Below are 22,382 nucleotides of genomic sequence, written 5' to 3'. Positions count from 1 at the left end.
TGTTCATACGGGAGGGGGGCGCTGCGGAACGTCCGCCGTGGTGGATCAAGTTGCTGTTTATTGCGGATTTCGTGACGTTTTTTGGTGCGATGTTGATTTCCATTTGTTTCTGCGGATTTTCGTCTGCGTTGGGACGTATTCACAAGAGCGGTACGCTCACAGGCGTTCTCTGCGATGGGATGCGCCCAAAACCCGCGCTAATATGAAATCCATTCTATTGACTGGATTCATCCACACAAGCGATGCAGCGAAGAAAGAAATCGCCGCACGTTCCATCTTTGGGCGCTGCTTTCAATGAGACCTTAACAGCCATCGTGCGACAGCCGCATACCGTGGGTGCAGGAAACACGTGTCTGATGATCACAGCGCAAAGACACACGGACAACTACGCTCGCGCATGAACAAGGTTTTTTTTTTTTTTGCTTCACGGGCCGTTCAAACTCCGCGCCATAACGCCAAATACGGGACGATAGGTAGTATTTAGTACGTGCGTGACGGGGCGCCCTAGCTTTACTGGGGTGCAGTATTCACGCCCGACAAAAAAAAAAAAGCTAGCGACAATGAAATGATCGAAATCAATGTTTTTGTTTTGTCCCGTTATGCAGACGTGATTTTGGGGACTAAAACACGTTCGTCTGTTTACGCCCTCGCAGAAACCATGCTTTTTTTTTTAAATCAAGCGCCTTGCAGCGCCGCGATGATCGCGATATCGGCCCTTACTGTTCCTCTGCTAAATTCTGCTGCAGAAACGTGTAAAAATCCCCCTATTCGCTGTTTTCTGCAACGTTACAATCAGTTCCGTAAACACAATTGCGCGGCGGATGTTTTCCGTTCCGTGTAGATGAAAAAAATCACTAAAACTCATTAATTTAGCTGGAATTTCCCAGATTGTACGTTGGAGATTCCGCAGCGGACATCCTCCATGATCCGTCCCGTGTGGCCAGCGCCTTGGGGGGCGCTCACACCATTGCCCAGTTGTCATTACCCAGCTTTCCCATAAATACACATAATGAATGGCTGCAGTATCAGAGGCCTCCAGAGGCTCAGCAGCAGCCATCACTGCCTGTCATCAGACAACAACAACAGCCGCCATGGAATCTGTCAGCTTTGTCGCCATGACAACACAAGACACGCTGTAGGCGGGATTAGCGCAATGCCCTTTCCCCATTGGCTGTGAGGGGAGTCAGTCAGCCTCGGCCCCGCCCTTTCTCTTCGGCCATGGTTCGTTTTTATCCCTCGGCCGGAAGTGCTGGCCGCTCCGCCGGAAGTATGAGATCCCGGAAGTTCCGGCGTCGTGAAGGAAAGGGGGGGGATAAACAGGAATGGCGGAGGCAGCTGCGGCGGCGCCTGTACCTCTGACATCAGCCGCAGCAGGGAAGAACCCTCTGCCCGCGTTCCCGGACAATCCCCCCGTGGGTGGCTGGACTCGACAGGTGACCTGCAGGTAGGTGGCGCTCCGGCACTACATACAGGGGGCGCTGGTGGTGTGAGGAGTAGGGGGGGGCAGGTAGGTGGTTGTGGGGTCGGACCCTTGTAAATGGGGTGATGGGGAGCGGCTATAAGCTGTGAGGACAGCGGTATATAATATATATTGGAGTGTCGGCATCTAACGCTCATGGAATATGTCTAAGGACCCAGTGGGAAGGGTGGTGGTGGCCCCCGCGGGAACGGACGGATGTGGTGGCCCCTGTGGGGATGACGGCGGCCCCCACGGGAACGGAGGGATGTGGTGGCCCCTGTGGGGATGGTGGCACCCCCGCGGAAAGGGACGGATGTGGTGGCCCCTGTGGGAATGACTGCGGCCCCCGTGGGAACGGACGGATGTGGTGGCCCCTATGGGGATGGTGGTGCCCCCTGCGGGAACTGACGGATGTGGTGGCCCCAGTGGGAAGGGTGGTGGTGCCCCCGCGGGGACGGATGGATGTGGTGGCCCCTGTGGGGATGGTGGCCCTCGTGGAATGGACTGATCTGGTGGCCCCTGTGGGAATGACCGCGGCCCCCGCGGGAACGGACGGATGGGGTGGCCCCTGTGGGAATGACCGCGGCCCCTGTGGGAATGACTGTGGCCCTGTGGTACTCGTGATCCTCGCTGTGGCACAGACCCCAGCGGTTGGCTGCCGTTCTCCCGGCATCTAAGTGGTGATGAGACCAGCGCTGCAGACGGAGGCCCGCGGGGCGGCAGCGCTGGATCCCCTCCGGGGATGAAGGCGAAAGCGTCTCTTAAACAGATCGATATTAAGAATGAGACGTCTCCGCGGGGCGCAGAATAAACACCGTCTACGGGCAGCGCAGGATCTATTTCTGAAATTGAGTGTCTTAGTTCAAAAGTAAGTGGATGGCCGAGGGGGCCGGGCTCGAGGGAGCGTCCGTGCCGTGAGGGATGGCCGAGGGGGCCGGGCTCGAGGGAGCGTCCGTGCCGTGAGGGATGGCCGAGGGGGCCGGGCTCTAGGGAGCGTACGTGCCGTGGGGGCCGGGCTCTAGGGAGCGTACGTGCCGTGGGGGATGGCCGTGGGGGCCGGGCTCTAGGGAGCGTACGTGCCGTGGGGGCCGGGCTCTAGGGAGCGTACGTGCCGTGGGGGATGGCCGAGGGGGCCGAGCTCTAGGGAGCGTACGTGCCGTGGGGGATGGCCGAGGGGGCCGGGCTCTAGGGAGCGTACGTGCCGTGGGGGATGGCCGGGCTCTAGGGAGAGTCCGTGCCGTGGGGGATGGCCGAGGGGGCCGGGCTCTAGGGAGCGTCCGTGCCGTGGGGGATGGCCGAGGGGGCCGGGCTCTAGGGAGCGTCCGTGCCGTGGGGGATGGCCGAGGGGGCCGGGCTCTAGGGAGCGTCCGTGCCGTGGGGGATGGCCGAGGGGGCCGGGCTCTAGGGAGCGTCCGTGCCGTGGGGGATGGCCGAGGGGGCCGGGCTCGAGGGAGCGTCCGTGCCGTGGGGGATGGCCGAGGGGGCCGGGCTCGAGGGAGCGTCCGTGCCGTGGGGGATGGCCGAGGGGGCCGGGCTCGAGGGAGCGTCCGTGCCGTGGGGGATGGCCGAGGGGGCCGGGCTCGAGGGAGCGTCCGTGCCGTGGGGGATGGCCGAGGGGGCCGGGCTCGAGGGAGCGTCCGTGGCGGGGGGGATGGCCGAGGGGGCCGGGCTCGAGGGAGCGTCCGTGGCGGGAGGGATTCACATCGGTATTACGGCTGGAGGTTGCATCTATGTTTGTACCCTTGCAGTCATGGGAGGTTCAGCGGGCTGATCATCTGGATTAAACTGCGTTCTCATGAAGCTTATTGCCTGCAAGTTCAGTTTGGCCTCGTTAACGAGCCCTCTATCGAGTGCCGGCTGCCATGTTGTCACTGCTGGCCGTCACCCCCGAACAGCAGCGCTGCCGCATCCCTCACCCTTCTCGCCGCCTGATGAGCGGTCTGCCAGTAGACTTCCTGTAATTCTCTCTCCTCATCGTTTTGTAGCCCCTTATTAGCCGCGCGTTGCGACACTTTGTGGAAATAAATGTTGCCTATATGTTTTCTTGCGGTAGAACTCGCTGATGCGGATCACATGATCACGCGGCTCCGTCACATGACCACACGCCGGAGTACTTCTCAGCCACATGACTATTTTAGTACCCCAATACGGCGGCGCTATTGTATCCCCCCCGGATTCATCGGTCCTTCCTCCTCACAGTGACCTGTTTACCGCCGGACGGGTTTAGAAAGTCTTGGTGTTTTGCGGCCCGAGGGGTTCCGGAGCCATAGAGGTGTCCTACGTAAAAATCCTTCAAGTGAGCAAAAGTGAGCGACAATCGTCTGATCTGAACGCGAGCCAGCGTGAATAGCAGCGCGCAAAAGTGAGAACATCGCCAGGCACTACCCTGCCGTGTATACGTGCCAAGATAGAACATGCTGCAGTTTTTCTTGCGTGTATTGTGTGACCGCACAGCCCCGCTAACGCAGCGGCTCCATCTGTCCCGACGTTCAGTAATTCCCTGATTTGGACTGGGATATTGTGGGATGAGATTTGGGGGATTTTTGGCACCTTTTTCTCACTATGTAATGACTGGGGATGGCTACCTGTGTGTGCAGAACCCGAGGACCGCGCACTTCTAGAAGGGACAGGAAGCCGAAAGAGACTTTGGCTGGAGTGTTCACGTACGCACACGTTTTTTTTTTTCTTGTGTGGAAAACCTCTGAATGCCCCAATGTAACGCAGGAGGGTTTCGGCGCTCCGCACTACGTACGTAAAAAATATGCGCTTAATACGGTGCGCAGATGTACCCGTGTGAATGAGGCCCAATGCCCCAATCAGACACAATGATTATCGCTCAATTCCTTCAGGAGCCGTTGTCTGACTGATCACCGCTGTCTGTCTTGCGCCCGTCGTGCAGCTTTCGTTAAATATTCGCTCCCCGTTGTCTTTCAGTCGGCTTAATATCCGTTGTTCGGCTGTTTGCTTCTCGTTTGGTTAAAATGACCTCGTTAGTCGTCCAGCGATCTGAGGGGAGTTTTCAATGCAAACGCTACACAACGACCGAAACCCCCGGCCGCTGCGTCCATTTTCCATCGATTTTCGTTAGCAAAACCATCACTCACTTTTATCATTATAACCAATTTTGAGTGATCTGTGTGTCTGAATGGGGCCGAACTGAGGGGCCAGCGAAAGACTCGCTGATCTTACAGATCACTAAAGACAAAGTAAATGACTGAAGACTAGAGATGAGCGAGCCTACACGGTAAGGGAGTTACTCGAGCGAGCATCGCTCCTCTCGAGTAACTGCTTAGTGATCTGTGTGTCTGAATAGGGGCCGAACTGAGGAGCCAACGAAAGACTCGCTGATCTTACAGATCACTGAAGACTAGAGATGAGCGAGCCTACTGGGTAAGGCAGTTACTCGAGCGAGCATCGCTCTTCTCGAGTAACCGCTTAGTGATCCGAGCAGGCTCGGGTGGGCTGCGGGGGGAGAGGAGCGCAGCGGGACCTAGAGTGATAGAGATCTCTCTTCCCCCGCTCACCCCCGCAGCCCACCCGAGCCTGCTCGGATCACTAAGCAGTTACTCGAGAGGAGCGATGCTTGCTCGAGTAACTGCCATACCCAGTAGGCTCGCTCATCTCTACTGAAGATGCAACTCTAAGAACACAAGGCTCTTTAAGACGAAGGAATTAACCCGATTCTTAACAGCTGGCACATTTGACGCGTTTCCTCGCTATTCTTCTGAGTGCGGTGAATAATCGCTGCCCTCTATCCAGCCATTTCTGAGGAAGGGGTTGTGTCTCCGAAACACGTCACTGTGCTGCATGTTAATTAAGATTAGGGAAATAACCCAAACCTTTACTAATGAGCCTTCCATCCTCGGGGTTGCTCCTGCGGTCCATCACTATCTTCTGGGATTTGTACGTTCAGCCCCATTATATATGGTGGCGATGCTTGGACCGGCCGCGCCTTATTGACCTCCTCCATGATCTCTCTACTGACTGGCTTACACTCCTAGAAGTTGCTCCACCTTCTCCTTCGGTGATCTCAGGCTAGCCTATTGCACTAGAGGAAGGGCCGTTCACACAGGCGGATCTTTTTGTCTATTTTTACAGCGAGCCGCATACGACACCGGTGATTTGGTGTATTCAGGTGAGTTTACGAGGCGGCGGTGCTCATGCCGGCCCCATGGCCTCTTCAAACAGCCGATGGGTGGGAAGTTCAGATGCTGATAATTATGGGAATCGTCTAGTTCTCCCCTGCCTTAACTGCTTTGGTTTGACCATCTATTATTTGACCTGTCGTTCCAGATATTTCATGCACGGTGTCTGCAAAGAAGGAAACAACTGCCGCTATTCGCACGATCTGTCCACCAGCCGCTCTACAATGTTCTGCAGATACTACCAACGCGGATGCTGCGCTTACGGAGATCACTGCAGGTGGGGCGCTTCTGTCCGCACTCCGGACTTCTGCAATTATCGCATCTTTCCAGCTTCTAGGGTGCTCTTACATGAGATGGCTGACCTAATGATCATCTGCCACTGAATGGAGACCGAGGCGGTCTGAGATCTCTTCCAGCCGCCCGTCTCCGTTCAGATGTTCATAGTCAGCGATTGGCTCTTTAATCAGGCCAATGGTCGCTTGGGTTTTAGTTGAGCTCCAACTAGTGCGCGATTCTCACTGGCTCGTCCTGTTGGGTTCTTAGTTTACTTGGGTGACTTCTGGCCTGTGTGAAAGTACCCGTAGTCCTCTGCATTTGCCATTTCTGAATTTACAAGCTTGAGGGGTATCCGACTAACTGTCTGCTCTTTCCTCCTCAGATATGAGCACACAAAACCACTAAAGCAAGAACTAACCGGAGATGCCTCTGGGGCAAGAAGCAGTCCACTTGAATCCCTCCCGGAAAGCAGCAGCGACATTAACAGTAAGAAGGCAGCTAGCGAGGTGGCAGCTGGGGTCTCCCAAGCTGAAGACTGGGTCAATGCCGTGGAGTTTGTGCCGGGGCAACTCTACTGTGGACGGGGTAATTGCTTGGGAGGGAACATTGTTTTTTATCATAGCACCTTGATGGGGGTGGAGGGGTTGGTGGGAGGGCATATGGAAGCACAACGTATACATTACTAGCTCACTTGGGCACAGTAGTTGATTTTTCTCCTTAAATTTGCTGCAAAAGTTCTGTAAATTTTGGTGTGGAAGCTGGAAAAACCAATTTGCAACATATCCACCATGTATACAATATGCTAATGGTAGAACAGGGGACCTAATTTAAAGCAACCCTCCAGTTTCAGAACTTCTTCACTTTCTTCCCCGCCGTCTGTCTGATCCACCAGTTCTGGTTTTCTGCCTCCAAGATGGTTGCAATTTCCAAACTACCTAATACACGTGATCATGTAAACCGCGCCGGCCAATCAGACAGCAGATATAACGCACTGGTAATTGAACTGTCGGAGGGATAGCAGAAAAGAATCAGTGCAGGGAACATACCCCATCTACTTCCAGGACCGAATTGGCTTCCAAAACTTGAGGTTTGCTTAAGAAAATCCTTTCTGGGAAGACGCCGTACAGTAAGGGTGATGCCGAGACTTCATCAGTCAGCTGTCGTCTAGCAGCAAGTACACCATTGCTGTGCAGCGCCCCCACAGGCGATAGAAGCATCACACATTGAGATCCGTAGGCTTTCCTTGTTATGCGGGGCATGGTATATTCAGCGCTTGGGATGCTCTTTGCAGTTACTTCCTTCCTGACAGGAACCCCCCCCTTAATCCAGCTATAGAAATGAGCGGGCCGAACAATCGCACGGCCAACAGTTCTCAGTTTTGCCGCCCCCTCCTCAAGAGGCGCACATAGTGCTGGGTAATATTGCAGGAGGCGGATGCTATAACGCCCTAATGGAGCACATGGAGTTGCGCATTTACACCGTGCTTACTGATCGTTAGGTTTAACCACGGGGAACATACAGCTGGATTTGCTCCGGTTTAGTGTGAAGGTTCCATCCGGGGTGAACTTACACGGGAGTTGGTGATTGCTAATCGATGCTGTAAGCATGTTGTCCGTCTGTCCCGTAAATGGGCCTTTGTGCTGCTGTGGATGATGGTCCAGCTGTTCTGCTCATAACTGGTGCTCCTCGTATGAGGGACTATGGGGCTAGTGTGCCATGGGGCTAGTGTGCCATGGGGCTAGTGTGCCATGGAGCTAGTGTGCCATGTCTATATCCGTATGCTGCTTGTCTAAGCTGGCTGTAGCATGAGGCTGAGCCTCGGACTGACCAGACCCAGCGCAACCCGAACCGTAGTCACTGGACCAGGGCTGGTCTTAGTTAGTGAGAAGGTAATCTGTAAGAAAATGCGCATAAAGTAACTTGCCAGAAACCGCCAGCCACACCAATCCTGGTCATAACGCCCCAAAATAGACGTATAATACTGCATATCAAAACCTCCGGTAGACGATGACCATCAGAGCGTCTATCTTTGGGATACTAGACCTTATATAATGTGAAAAGGATCAAGCACCGTGAACATACGGCACTTGGTACTTGCCGCTGTAAATAATATGGAGTGGGATTAAAGCTCCTGCAATCTAGCAGGTCAGGTGCTTGTCAGACAGCCGGGGACCCTGAGGAGAAGGCAGAAGTGGCTTATAACCGCCTCCCCCTACATAATGCCCAATGAGTGCTATGCAGCAGTAGCGTTTCCTCTATTGGTCCCGGTAACTGTGATCACTGGGGACCCCATTATGGGTTTTAGCAGACCCTGCTCAGCTGTGCCAGCGGCTTGCATCACCTTAGGGGGAGGATTTCTCATGTAATTTGGGGCTACTATGGATGTTCCAGATATAGTGGAAAAGTTAGAAAACCACTGGCTGTCCCCTGGAGGCCTTTATACAATGTCATTGGGGACATATAGGGTGAAAAATAGACAAAAATAAGCTGAACCAAAATTAAAGATATTAACCACAATCCGTGTTTTCCTAAACCTTCCCAGAGCCGAGCGTATACAAACTATATTAAAAGGGCCGAAGCAAACCGGGGACCTCATTGCTGTACTTTATTTTTGCTTTTTCTACACATCACCTCTAGTGAAACAAAAAAAAACATTTCAGAAGGTATTAAGCGGCCCTCCATGTCCTGAAGCCAGAGGAAATAACTGCCGGCCACAGATCGCCACGTGTATAAGATTCCTATGCCTGGTCCTTTCGGGACTAAAAACTCTTTATGGGGCTATAGGGGGTACACAAAACATTGATTGTGTACGTTGTCAGATATCATGGAGCCTGCCCCTCTATCGCCATGGCAAATCGGTCAGCTTCGTCACTTTCTATTATCTTTACCCCACCTGTCGGGCTTCAGCCGCAGGATGACCACCTGATGGTCCTGCCCGTCCTACGCTGTCCCAGACTTGCAGCTCTATCACTGTTCGATCGGACACCCCGGCCCACCTTGCCCAGCGCAGTGGGAGCGGCACCTCGGCATGACAGAACCAAAAACTCAGGATCTTTACACTTGTGCACATATCTTCCATCGCTACAAGAAGCAGGTTTTAAAATCCTTTCCAGGTGCTACAGAATGCCCTCCCAGCTGTATATCCAAATGCCCGTAGTGTCTCCTTTGTGTTGGGGATGTGGCAAGGAAGTAGGCACTACATTACACGTCTTCTGGGGTTGTCCAGCGTTGGCAGACGTTTAGTCCGAAGTCTGGTGCATTATGTCCTAATTCACAGACTTTGTGCCACCCGGATCACCCGCCTTCCTCCTGTGGCATCTTAGTGATATTCCACTGTCCATCTACAAGCATTCTGTGGTGCGCCATCTAGTCAACGTGGCAAGAGCATGCACCCCGACACGGTTGTGACAACCCTCCCTCGCGCTGTTGAATGAAGTGCAGGAGACTATGAGGATGGAGGTCTTCACCGCTGCACTTCAGGGGCGCAGGAGAAGTTTGTGAAGTTCTAAGACTCCCCGGGAAATAGGGTGTTGTAGACTTGTTGGTACGTCGCATCTTACTGGACCCCTAGGACCACGAATTGTTCCATGCAAGCAAACCGTACCCCACAGGCTCCTCCCCTTCTTGGTTCCCATTTTTTCTTCGTGGTTTGGATCCTTCCCTTCTCTATATTGTGATGCAGAACAATGTCTCTACAGTTCACAGCTCTCAGCGTGCGCCCGGTATGTTCTTCCTTCTAAACCCGTTTCTCTTCTGGTGGGGAGGCTGTGCGGTCGCCGTACCGATAACTTTCTCTACCGCTTTGTTCTTGCTGCATCCTGGATGATCTTAGTTGTTGGTTTTTTGTTTTTTAAATAAATCCTCATTTAAGACCAGTATTTTAAACTTCAGTCTTCTGGTGCCTAAATCCTGACGAGCCGCACGCCTCTTCATAGATTAGTATTTCAGCAGCTCCTTGCATATGCCAGCTTACATTTCTGGTATGATTTATAGCCGTTTCTGGCGTATATTATACATGTGGTGATCCGGGGGGGTGATGTCCCCTCGCGACTCGCCCTGCCCAACTTTTACAAAGATGGCGAGGGCCGTGGAGAAAGCAGATTTTGCAAACCTTTTCTTCAAATCCCATTTGCACAAACAATTTGCAACTCTTTTACACCAAAAACTGTCTTAAAGGCTTTTGCACATGTCTCCACCCTGTATCCATTCTTTAAGGTCCACATGCCCTGTACCTCAACCACTCAAGCTTTGCTAGGTCGCTCAATATAAATATATATACCTATCCTACATGGTTTATGTAACCTCTCCTGGGAGTCCTCTGCTGCTGAGTGCATGAAGCCCTGGAGACTTTGGACACATTCCTCTTCCCGGTGCTAACCCTTCCCCGATCAATACGGTGCTAGATGAAGACGATTCTTCATCTTTGGGGGTCTCTCTTAAACGCTCCATCCTTTTTTAGAAGTACACTATCCTACCAAAAGTAGGCTCTTCTGGCCCTAATGACCTCATATAATCTCCGTGGCAAATTTTCTATCAAGGTCTCATACACTTCAGCTGCTGTTTCCCTCCATCCATCCTGTAAACATCTGGTGAGTTCTCTCAAACAAGATGGACTCATCATATTTCCTGACCCGTGGTTCCATTTCACCCCAGAGATGTTCCGTGGGGTTCAGGTTGGGACTCTGCAGACTGGTGCTATCATGGAACATCCATACCTTCAGAGCAATGCTGGATTGGTGACAAGGCGCGTTGTCTTGGAAGTATGGCTGCAGCACATTATAGTTTAGACTGTCGGGGTATGCCTCTGTATTCATGGTTCTTGTCCCTACAACCAACGGACTGAGATTATGCCATCGTCGTACCATATTGGAACCACCGTTATACTTAACTATTGGCACCACACACTCGGGCAAAAAGCGTTTCCCAGGATCCTCCACACTCGGGTGCGTTCATCTGATCTGAAGATGGCTCAATGTGACTCGTCAGTCCATAGAACATTCTTCCATTGCTCAAATGTCCAATGACAACACTCCTTGCACTATTGTAGATGGTCCGATGCATCTTCTATGTGAGAACTCTCCAGACGTTTGCAGGATGAATGGTGGGAAAAAAAACAGCTGAAGCTGGATGTTAGAAAGTTAGTAGAATGCCATGGAGAGTATCATCTGTCATTGGGTCCAATTACTTCTGTTAGGATAGTGTAGAATATCCCATATATAGTGAAGCATTGAGGCTGTATGCCAAGTAATCCCTTTTTCTGTGTGTTGCTTGGTTACTAACGTCTATTCAGCCCCTTTTGTAGTTAAATCAGTTGCAGGGTGGTAAGCAGTAAATCCATTACGTTCCCTATGGCATCTGCTACCCAGCTTTCCTAGTCCCCTGGATGTTCAGGACTTTAGGGAAAAAGCCCCTTGCAGCCATGTCCGTCACTTTTGCCCTATTGTCTTCCCCCAAATCCCTTTTTATACATTGTCCAGAATGGTCCCACGCAGAGTGAGTTCTATTTCGTATAATGGATCGTGAAGTAGAAGAAAAATATGGAAAGAATGTTTGGGTACGGCCAGGCGGGTTGGTGATCTTGTTCTAGTCGTCGTGTTACGGGGCCTGATGTTTGGGGCTTTTTCGGGTAAAGGAGGCTATTGCCCGAAATATCAGATGGGTCGCCCTGCTTCTATCATTGTGGCAGCGTTGGCTGCACATCACCGCTTTACACCCATCTAAGCAATACCCCTGGCTTCATGGTCTCTGAATCGATTAGGGTATCTTCACACTGTCTCCACCGGGCCGATCCTATTATACTATTTATTTTTATTTTTTTTTCTCCCATCAAATCCGCATCTGAAGTGTCCAATTGGTTTTAAAGGGAATCCACAGCCTGGTGTATAAGGCACCGCGCACGCTGTGCGGATAAGTGACGTGACGCTTCCGAACAGTCTGTCAGAAAATCCGCACGTGGATTTTGCCCATTGGCGGAGCTAGATCCACGTGTGGCTTAAACAGATTGCATACAATCCACAACAACCTCGTAAACTTCTACTGTGGATTTTCACTGAAATTCCCATTGGATTTTTCTGTATTTACCCATAAGGCATTGCACTTACTAACTTTAGAGGAGAGACCTCAAGGAGAATGTGAATGAGGGAGAAAATGGAGAAAAGACGTGCATAAAGACCTACGGCCCACCAATCTATATAGGACATACTCCAACCTATGCATTAAATCATAAAGTACATAGATAGACATCACCCCAGACCCCCCCACCCCCTTGTATATACTCACCCCACAGTCACCCTTTCCAGACGTCCAACCAAATGCTCGGTCGCTCTCCTCACCCCATCCTGCAGTTCCCTCCGCTCCCAGGTGCCTCCACAGAATAATGTTGTGATGCTGCTTGGTGTCAGGATGTTGTCTGAGGTGGAACCCTGGAAAGGAGGAAAGGCAAGAACTGGGGAGAGGGGACTATATGGGTCACCAGGGGGTTTTCCGGCAGCGCTGGAGATCTCCCCCCTTCTTGCAGCAGAGCTGCCATGTATGTATGTAGGTAGTTTGGGTCTTCTCTTATATCTCCATTCCGTTTACCTGCAGCTTCATCTGGCCCGGACGCCGACACTCAGGGAACCGCACCTCAAGAGGAGAACAAGGAGCAGCCAGCCGACCCCGAGCTGAAGAAGCAGCTTTGCCCATATGCCACGGTGGGGGAGTGTCGTTATGGAGAAAACTGCGTGTACCTGCATGGAGACCCGTGTGATATGTGCGGGTTGCAGGTGCTTCATCCAACGGACACTTCTCAAAGGTCTCAGCATATTAAGGTAAAAGAAGCAGCAGATCAATATAAAGGGGTATTCTCGTAGCAAACCCTGCAGATGCCACCCCTGGGACCTGCACTGATCTCTAATTCTGGCTTCCACTGCCCCCAGCTCAGCTGAAAGTGGTTTGGACTTATGGAAACAACCAGGTAGGCTTTGCTATGCTGTTTCCCTAACTCCCAGAGAAGTCAATGGGAATTACAGAAACTGGCACCAAGGTATGCTTTCTCTGTAACTTGCACAGTAAGGGTAAGTTCACACATAGTGGAAAATTCTGGCCAAAATCTGTATTAGAAAAGGCATCAAAATCCACACCATTGGTGCCAAAATGCTCACCAATCCATGGCACACTTCACCCTTACACTGAAAGTATGAAATCTGCTGTGTATCAGTGTCAAAAATCACACCAAATGGTGCAGCTCAGCACCAACATCCAATACATGCGACCGTACCCTTATGCTGTTTCTGGAACTCCTATTGACGCCTATGAAAGTTACAGAAACAATGCAGTGAAGCCCACCCAGCTATTTCCAGCAGACTCAACCACCCTTGGCATGAAGTTACAGATGGGAATACACTAATGGGTATTGATGACCCGTCCTATCAGATTGGTGGGGCTCCCCTCTTGGGACCCCTATCGACCAGCTGTTTGAAGTGGCTGCAGCGTTTAGCTGAGCACAACGCTATACTTTGTTTAGTGATTTTTGCCAGCTATATCGGCTCCGTTCAATTCAATTAAAATGGGACTGAGCTGCTGTCGGCAATGTGACTGGTGAATGTGACGTTGCAAGAGGGATCAATGCTCATTTAAAGAGGCTTCGGCACTCAAACAGATGATGGGTGAGGGTCCTGAGCTGTAGATCCCCACTGATCTGATATTGAGGGTCCTGAGCTGTAGATCCCCACTGATCTGATATTGAGGGTCCTGAGCTGTAGATCCCCACTGGTCTGATATTGAGGGTCCTGAGCTGTAGATCCCCACTGGTCTGATATTGAGGGTCCTGAGCTGTAGATCCCCACTGATCTGATATTGAGGGTCCTGAGCTGTAGATCCCCACTGATCTGATATTGAGGGTCCTGAGCTGTAGATCCCCACTGATCTGATATTGAGGGTCCTGAGCTGTAGATCCCCACTGATCTGATATTGAGGGTCCTGAGCTGTAGATCCCCACTGGTCTGATATTGAGGGTCCTGAGCTGTAGATCCCCACTGGTCTGATATTGAGGGTCCTGAGCTGTAGATCCCCACTGGTCTGATATTGAGGGTCCTGAGCTGTAGATCCCCACTGGTCTGATATTGAGGGTCCTGAGCTGTAGATCCCCACTGGTCTGATATTGAGGGTCCTGAGCTGTAGATCCCCACTGGTCTGATATTGAGGGTCCTGAGCTGTAGATCCCCACTGGTCTGATATTGAGGGTCCTGAGCTGTAGATCCCCACTGGTCTGATATTGAGGGTCCTGAGCTGTAGATCCCCACTGGTCTGATATTGAGGGTCCTGAGCTGTAGATCCCCACTGGTCTGATATTGAGGGTCCTGAGCTGTAGATCCCCACTGGTCTGATATTGAGGGTCCTGAGCTGTAGATCCCCACTGGTCTGATATTGAGGGTCCTGAGCTGTAGATCCCCACTGGTCTGATATTGAGGGTCCTGAGCTGTAGATCCCCACTGGTCTGATATTGAGGGTCCTGAGCTGTAGATCCCCACTGGTCTGATATTGAGGGTCCTGAGCTGTAGATCCCCCACTGATCTGATATTGAGGGTCCTGAGCTGTAGATCCCCCACTGATCTGATATTGAGGGTCCTGAGCTGTAGATCCCCACTGATCTGATATTGAGGGTCCTGAGCTGTAGATCCCCACTGATCTGATATTGAGGGTCCTGAGCTGTAGATCCCCACTGATCTGATATTGAGGGTCCTGAGCTGTAGATCCCCACTGATCTGATATTGAGGGTCCTGAGCTGTAGATCCCCACTGATCTGATATTGAGGGTCCTGAGCTGTAGATCCCCACTGATCTGATATTGAGGGTCCTGAGCTGTAGATCCCCACTGATCTGATATTGAGGGTCCTGAGCTGTAGATCCCCACTGATCTGATATTGAGGGTCCTGAGCTGTAGATCCCCACTGATCTGATATTGAGGGTCCTGAGCTGTAGATCCCCACTGATCTGATATTGAGGGTCCTGAGCTGTAGATCCCCACTGATCTGATATTGAGGGTCCTGAGCTGTAGATCCCCACTGATCTGATATTGAGGGTCCTGAGCTGTAGATCCCCACTGATCTGATATTGAGGGTCCTGAGCTGTAGATCCCCACTGATCTGATATTGAGGGTCCTGAGCTGTAGATCCCCACTGATCTGATATTGAGGGTCCTGAGCTGTAGATCCCCACTGATCTGATATTGAGGGTCCTGAGCTGTAGATCCCCACTGATCTGATATTGAGGGTCCTGAGCTGTAGATCCCCACTGATCTGATATTGAGGGTCCTGAGCTGTAGATCCCCACTGATCTGATATTGAGGGTCCTGAGCTGTAGATCCTCACTGATCTGATATTGAGGGTCCTGAGCTGTAGATCCCCACTGATCTGATATTGATTTCCTATTCCCAGGATAGGCCATTGGTGTCAGAAAACCCCTTTTAAAGTAATCCACTCATGTATTGCAGCCTCTTCTCATAGTTCCTCTTAGAATATATTCGGTTTGCTCCCAGTGACAACATGCAGCTCTGTGGGTTGACTGTTTCTTGCCTGATACCTGTGAGGTTGCAAAATGACTCTTCTCCAGAAGGAAGAAATACTCTGTAGTGCCGCTTGTAGGTAGCTGCTATGCAAGTCCACGTGCCACCTGCAGATGGCACTAGAGTCTCCTGCTTCTGGAGGAGCGCTGTTTTGCATTCCTTTTCCCAGAGTGCCTCACCTCTCCCCACCGCTGATTCCTTCATGAACGCTCGCTTCAGCCAATTGTCTGTTGCCGTAGGGACAGGTAGGGTAAGCGGCCGGCAGGCAGCTGATGCCACGTCTCTTCATGGGATACAAGTGAACTGTCAGCGTACAATCCAGCATGCAGGATCCTTGTTCTCCCTGTCAGCAGATGTCAGGTGACAATCGCGCTACTCGTTCATTATGCATGTAAGACTTTATCTTCTCTTTTAGTCTTGCATCGAGGCTCATGAAAAGGACATGGAATTGTCATTTGCTATCCAACGTAGTAAAGACATCGTGTGCGGGATCTGCATGGAGGTGGTTTATGAGAAGACGAACCCCAGCGAACGCCGTTTTGGTATCCTGTCCAACTGTAGCCACTCCTACTGCCTTAAGTGTATCCGCAGGTGGAGGAGCGCCAAGCAGTTTGAGAGCAAGATCATAAAGTAAGTGCCTATCCATACTGACCATAGAGATGTGACCGGAACGGTCTGTTACCTTTTCACGGCTGAACCGCTGATGTGATTCTGATGAGATTTCGCTGAGATGGCTGCATCCTTAGGAAGGGCATCGGCTCTGTTTTATCCCCAAAATTTATAGCGTTTTCTAGGAAGCACAACAAATATTTACTTGGTGATGCCCAGGCGCACCTCTGGTGCCATGCGGAGCGGAAGAGGTGCACATCATAAGCTATGCCTACAGTAACGGACAGACATGTGAGGGCAGATGTCATTGCCGCACGTATGTGATTATTAAACTAGCAGGGATAGCTGGGATTAAAGCTTGAACCAAAGACACATTAACATGGACTGAGATCGGGTTCCCTTTAATCACATTCTATGATTTTCACGTTTTGCCAAATCGCCAGATGAGGGGGTCCCTTCAGTGCCAAGGATTGGCCATGTTGATCCTTCTTTGTCCAGACATTTGCCGTTGGAGCGTTTGGACAACCCAACATAGTCTAGATCAGCTGGTCCTGGCAAAGTCAGTGGGTTCAGCGGACTTTCACTTGATGTGTATGGGCACCTCTAAAGCAATTCGTACGATGGGAATAATCTAAAGTGAACCTCCAGTTTTGGGATAAAACCTTGTCCTGTAACCAGAGCGGTTATATTGCTGTCCGCTTTCTCTGGTGATTCCTCTGATCTGCTGCTTCTGGGTCCTAATTTCAGCCCTCCAAGATGGCCGAGGCAATTTTCAGAGGACCTAATCCCCAATACCAATGCACTATACCTGTTCTGATTGGCCAACACTGCTCACATGTTCAGGCCTGGCCAATCAGAGCATTGTACATTGGGTAGCTGCAAAATTCCAGTAGCCACCTTTTTGGCGGTTGAAAAGAGGATCCCAAACCAGCAGATTGGAGGAACGTTGGCAGAGAAGAATGACAGCCGGTGATATACGGTCACCCCTTCAGTCCCTGGACAGTCTTGTCCCAAAACGCTAGTCCTGTACGAACAAAGATGGGCGAACCACTTCGGACTACCTGCTGCCTACTGTGTATTAGTCGCATCACTAGTATAGGACATTATACACCTGCTTTGATTGAGCAGTGCTGTTCACATGAGCACGGTGACCAGTCAGAGCAGCATGTAGTCTCTTCAGACTACCAATATATACTAATGCAGGGTGGGCATCAGGTAGTCAGAGAAGCGGTTCAGCCATCTTTGTTGGTCCGGACCCGAAGAGTCGCTTTAAGTTCCCGTTTAAACAATAGACGGGATTGAAAACACGCAGGTGCAGTGACTGACCCGACCTCTTCTCTGCAGATCATGTCCTGAATGCCGCATCACCTCAAACTTCGTCATTCCAAGCGAATACTGGGTGGAAGAGAAAGAGGATAAACAGAAGCTGATCCAGAAGTACAAAGAGGCCATGAGGTAGGTGTCCACTGGGCCACATGGAAGGGCCTTCTACACAGCCTGATTATCAGGCACCGATGTTCGTCTGCCGGATCATTGGGCTGTGTAAAAGGACAAACTATGAGCCAATGAATGAGCGCATACTCTATCTGTATCTTGTGTACTAGCTGGCTGCATATCTACCCATATAAAGAGGGAGATGTGCTGCTAACAATGATGGCCTTATGGGGATAAACGTGGATATGAATGCTGCTTCACCTAATGGTCTGCATCCAGCTGGTATTTAGTGCAGAGGTTGTTAATTGGTTCTCGTCTAAAAGAATCCTTAGATCGCTAGATGTGGAGTTATAGGGGCTCGTTTTGTCTGAGGGCTTGTGCTTGTAGAATCGGACATGATCCCATCAGATTGCCTGGTTTTACATGGACAGCTGATGCTACACAGACCTTGTAGAGTCTGCAGTACAGGAATATATTATATACAAGGGCATTATTGGGAGGTGCCGTCTCACAAGGTCCCCGTGTGCTCTAGAGCAGTGTTCCCCAACTCCAGTCCTCAGGGACCGCCAACAGGTCATGTTTTCAGGATCTCCTCAGTGTTGCACAGGTGATGTAATTATAGTCAGCGCCTCATACATTGCCACAGGGGTTCTTACTATAGGATATCCTGAAAACATGACCTGCTGGGTCCCTGAGGACTGAAGTTGGAACACTGATCTAGAGGGTCCCTAGTTCTACTCTTCTGTTCTCTGCTATGGAAGGGGGAGTAGAACTATAAATGGCACTTGATGGGAAATCTCCTATACATTATATACTGAGTGGCTACTTTATTATATTCCCCCCCCCCCCCCCCCCCCGCCCCCATCTAGTAGCACGTTCGACCTCCTTTGGCCTACAGAACCACCTACAGATCCCGCCAGACACTGGATGTTTTCCTAGTTATGCTATTCTCTATATACTCTCCACGAGAAACCCCCACTATCTTCATCCTACGTGCAATCAATATGCAACATATGTAAGGATGTGATCACTTGCAAGCTATTATGGGAACGGCCTGCAGGTGGCGCTTTTATATTGTCTTTCTTTACATAGCACTTCACTAAAAAAATATTCTATATCTATGTAAAACCTAATAGTTTGTGGAAAGATGGCCTCGTGGAGGTTTGGGGTCTGTGTGTAACGCTACTGGGTTCAAATCGGGTCAGACAAATGCCACTTTGTGCACAGCGAGCAGAACTAATTTCTGGCAAATCAGTAATTGTATTTTCTCTTCTAGCAACAAATCTTGTCGGTATTTTGATGAAGGACGTGGCACCTGCCCATTTGGAGGCAATTGTTTCTACAAACATGCATACCCTGACGGTCGTATAGAAGAACCACAACCACGACAAAAAGGGGGGATGTCAAGTAGATACCGGGTAAGTCGTTGTGTTTTCTGATTGGGACCCTTCACCTTTCCAGGATCAATACATATTTAAAGGGAACCTGTCCTCTGAGCCCCATAAACTACATTAGGAGGATGAAAAGTTGGGGAACAGTGGGTTCAGGGAGCGGTTTTATACTCACCTGGTGCCTCATTCCTGCGCTGTCTCCACGATGTTTGCTTACATCAACTTTACACCACAACAGGGCGCTCGGTAAGTTTGAGGCACAGCTCGCCTTTGAGCTCTAAAACCATAGTTTATGGGGCTCAAAGGTGACTGGTTCCCTTTTTAACTCCTTCCTTGGGCGACATCTCTTCATACGGCGCGGACTTCAGCTGTTTGTTACAGCTGACACCCGCGGACAATAGCTGCAATCGGACGCACGGACAATCGTGGCTATTAACCCTTTTAAATGCCGCTGTCAATTCTGACAGTGGCATTTAAATCCCCTGAACAATGTTCGAGTCCTGTACGGCCCCACCCGCATGAGAACTCAGGGACCCGTTTGGGTGTCATGGCAGCTGGGATCCTTCCGAAAGGCCCCAGGGCTGCCTTAGCAGACTGCCTATAAAGTCATCCCTGTGGGGTGGCTTGATAGGCTGCCTGTCAGATTGCAGTATGATGTAATGCTATAATATTACATCATACTGCAGGAGTGATCAAAGCGTCGCATGTTGTGGTCCCCCAGGGGGACTAAAAAAAGAAGAAAGTAATTGTAAATCACCCCCTTTTGTCATATCTATAATAAAGTCTCTAAATTATAAAACAAATACATATTTGGTATCGCCGCGTCCGTAAAAGTCTGATCTATCAAAGTAGCAGCAGCATGATTTACTCCACATGGTGAATGTCGGCCGAAAAAAAAAAATAACGAACACCAGAAATGCACTTTCAGTCACCCTGAGTCTCCAAGAAAAAATGCAATAAAAAGCGATCAAAAGGTCATATGTATTCTGAAGTGGTCCCAACGCAGACTACAGGACATTCCACAAAAAAGGCCGCGTCATTAAAGGGTTGAAGCGGGTTGCTCTCTACCTGTAGACAAGTGTGGTGCTGTTTTTGGTAATGTCTGGTATAGCCCCAGTCAATTCTATAGAGCTGAATTGCAATATCGGACCCGCCCATGGATGACTGGGGTGCTGCATGCCCTTCATTCTCAGAATCTATTGGCAATCCCAGAGGTTGGACCCCTATCAGTCATATAGTGATGGCATATCTTTAAGGGGGTATTTTGGGCTATTTTATCTGATTACCTTTTGCCTGGATAGGTCATCAGTAGTTGGACGAGGGTCTGCTGCTCAGCCTCTACCATCCACAAGCTAACCGCCCGGCCCCACTGTCAGTGCAGCAGGCTGGGCATCATCACTAGTGGTCACGGCAGGAAGTGGCCGCATCGGCTTCATCACTAGTGGTCACGGCAGGAAGTGGCCGCATCGGCTTCACTCCCACTGAAAACAATGAGGGTCATACTCATATCCTGACCATGAGAGAAGCAGGAGGTGAAAGAGAAATGAATGAGCATGAAGCCAGCACTCCCAATTGTGAGCGCAGACAGCGGGTCGGGGGATCAGCTAATGGATGGGCAACCTGAGCAGCGGACCCCCGTCCATCAACTACTGAGAAGTCATCAGTTAAAATAGTCTGGAATACCCCTTTAATAAATGCTTCACTGACCTGAAGGAGGAATCTTGGAAATGCTGCGGAGTTACAATATAGAGTATATTAGTAGATGATGCTTGTGGTGGAATAAGCCCGCTTCCACCGCAGCACAGAGCGCTTCAGGAGGGGGCGGGATAAATGACTTCATTGTTGCCTAACATCAATGACCTGAATGAAGTGCAGATACTTTGTGGCATCGTCCCTCATGTCTTACTCCTTCCTGTTTCTAGGCCCAACGTAGGAACCGGTTTTGGGACTTTGAGGAGCGCGAGGGCAACGACCCTTTCGACAATGACGATGAAGAAGTCATGACCTTTGAACTGGGCGAAATGCTTCTAATGCTGTTGGCAGCGGGCGCCGACGAAGACCTAACAGATTCAGAGGACGAGTGGGACTTGTTCCATGAGGATCTGGACGATTTTTATGACCTGGACCTATAGCGCCAGTCAGAGGAGTTTGGACTGTCTGGGCGGCGGCAGACAGTAGCTATTTCCTGTGGTGTTGTGGCAGTGCCTGTGTTTCTCCTAGGCAGGCCTATCAATTCCAGGTGCTGTTGTAATAATTTTTATCCTGATGTTTGTCTCTTTCCCCTCATTTTTCCTCCCCGGAGTGTTTGTTTCTCTGTTTCAAGGTAAAAAAAAAAAAATTTAATTAAAGAAAAAAAAATAACCACACAAGTACAAAATACAAACTGCGCAAACTGTAGTTCATGGGGGGCGCTACTGCTGGGGTCACATCTATAGCGTTACGGTCACACGCAGCAGCGGTCATCCAGACGGACGCTCAGAAGTTGTTGACGTGTGCGAGCGGTCAATTATCTGCTTTTACACGGAGTGATAATTGGTCGTTGTTGGCTGATGTATCATAGGGGAGGATCTCAGGGAAACGTGTCTGCTGGCTGTTCAGATACAAACGACCTGCTTCATACCAGACGAGCCACTACAAGAGTAAATGGTCGCTGACCAGGTTACTCAACGACTATAGTGTGAATTATCTATCAGTGGTTATTTGGCCGTTGGTCGTCGCGTGTAAAGGGGTTTCTAGGCCCCCAGGCACCTTAGACCAGGGGTCCCCAACTCCAGTCCTCAGGGACCACCAACAGGTCATGTTTTCAGGATATCCTATAGTAAGAACACCCGTGGCAATGTCTGAGGCCCCGTCCATAATTACATCACCTGTGTAACACTGAGGAAATCCTGAAAACATGACCTGTTGGGGGTCCCTGAGGACTGGAGTTGGGGACCCCTGCCTTAGACTATAATTGACTGAACCTGCCGATAACTGGGTGTGGGGCGGCTCAACTCTCAGGGAAAAGGTTCAAAAATGTCATTGAGTTTCATGGCCCAATCCTCTTTGTTCCCGGGGCGATAAGCCGCCATAGCGGTCTAGCTGTGGCTTGTCTTCAGAACACTGTGTGTGTTGTTGGTGTATGGAGGGACGTGGCTGTAGACCTCTAGATGGCGCTTATCCACCAGACTTCAAGGCCCTAATTGTGGCCATACACAGCGAGGCCCCGTTCACACATTTGATTTGGAATTGGCATATTATCCATTGCAAAATCCAATTGTCCTGTTCGTGTGAATGGAGATTAGCGCCGGAGTTCATACTGCGTATTAATTTGTAATCAACGTACAGAAGAAAATGCACTGGTGCCTCCTCGGTGTTACATCTGTATCGGGGTTTGGCACTCAGATTGACTGAGACTAGTACACATGTGCATCCCTTTCGGCAGACCTGCACATCCACACTGGGGGTTCATTCACACGGGCGTATTGTTACTGCGTATTACACTTGTGCATGTCATCTGCAAGGAGACGCTGTGTATGAAACGCAG

At 50.6% G+C, this 22,382-nt stretch overlaps 1 protein-coding gene across 2 annotated transcripts; it reads left to right on the top strand.

Moving 5' to 3' along the window:
* The first annotated feature begins 1,272 nt into the window (after window positions 1-1,272).
* MKRN1 (makorin ring finger protein 1) lies at window positions 1,273-21,239 on the top strand. 2 transcript variants are annotated; one of them, XM_066590246.1, is made up of 8 exons: window positions 1,273-1,444; window positions 5,753-5,881; window positions 6,263-6,366; window positions 12,466-12,689; window positions 15,838-16,052; window positions 17,376-17,486; window positions 18,742-18,883; window positions 20,779-21,239. In XM_066590246.1, the coding sequence occupies exons 1-8, from the start codon at window positions 1,323-1,325 to the stop codon at window positions 20,986-20,988; spliced, it is 1,257 nt and encodes a 418-aa protein (XP_066446343.1). In that variant the 5' UTR covers window positions 1,273-1,322; the 3' UTR covers window positions 20,989-21,239. The 2 variants fall into 2 exon arrangements, with proteins under 2 accessions (XP_066446343.1, XP_066446342.1); XM_066590245.1 differs by having other exon boundaries at window positions 6,263-6,465.
* The last annotated feature ends 1,143 nt before the right edge of the window (window positions 21,240-22,382 follow it).

This window comes from Eleutherodactylus coqui, chromosome 2 (genome assembly GCF_035609145.1).
Source record: "Eleutherodactylus coqui strain aEleCoq1 chromosome 2, aEleCoq1.hap1, whole genome shotgun sequence".
NCBI classification, from domain to species: Eukaryota; Metazoa; Chordata; class Amphibia; order Anura; family Eleutherodactylidae; genus Eleutherodactylus; species Eleutherodactylus coqui.
Note: the sequence above shows the minus strand (reverse complement) of the source record. Positions and strands in the feature narration are given on the sequence as shown.

Excerpts from the sequence above, each read along its gene's own strand:
- MKRN1 (XM_066590245.1), top strand. The coding sequence starts at position 1,323 with ATGGCGGAGGCAGCTGCGGCGGCGCCTGTACCTCTGACATCAGCCGCA. Across the intron at positions 6,466-12,465 it reads GCAACTCTACTGTGGACGGG|CTTCATCTGGCCCGGACGCC; the intron begins GTAATTGCTTGG and ends GTTTACCTGCAG. Across the intron at positions 18,884-20,778 it reads GGATGTCAAGTAGATACCGG|GCCCAACGTAGGAACCGGTT; the intron begins GTAAGTCGTTGT and ends TCCTGTTTCTAG.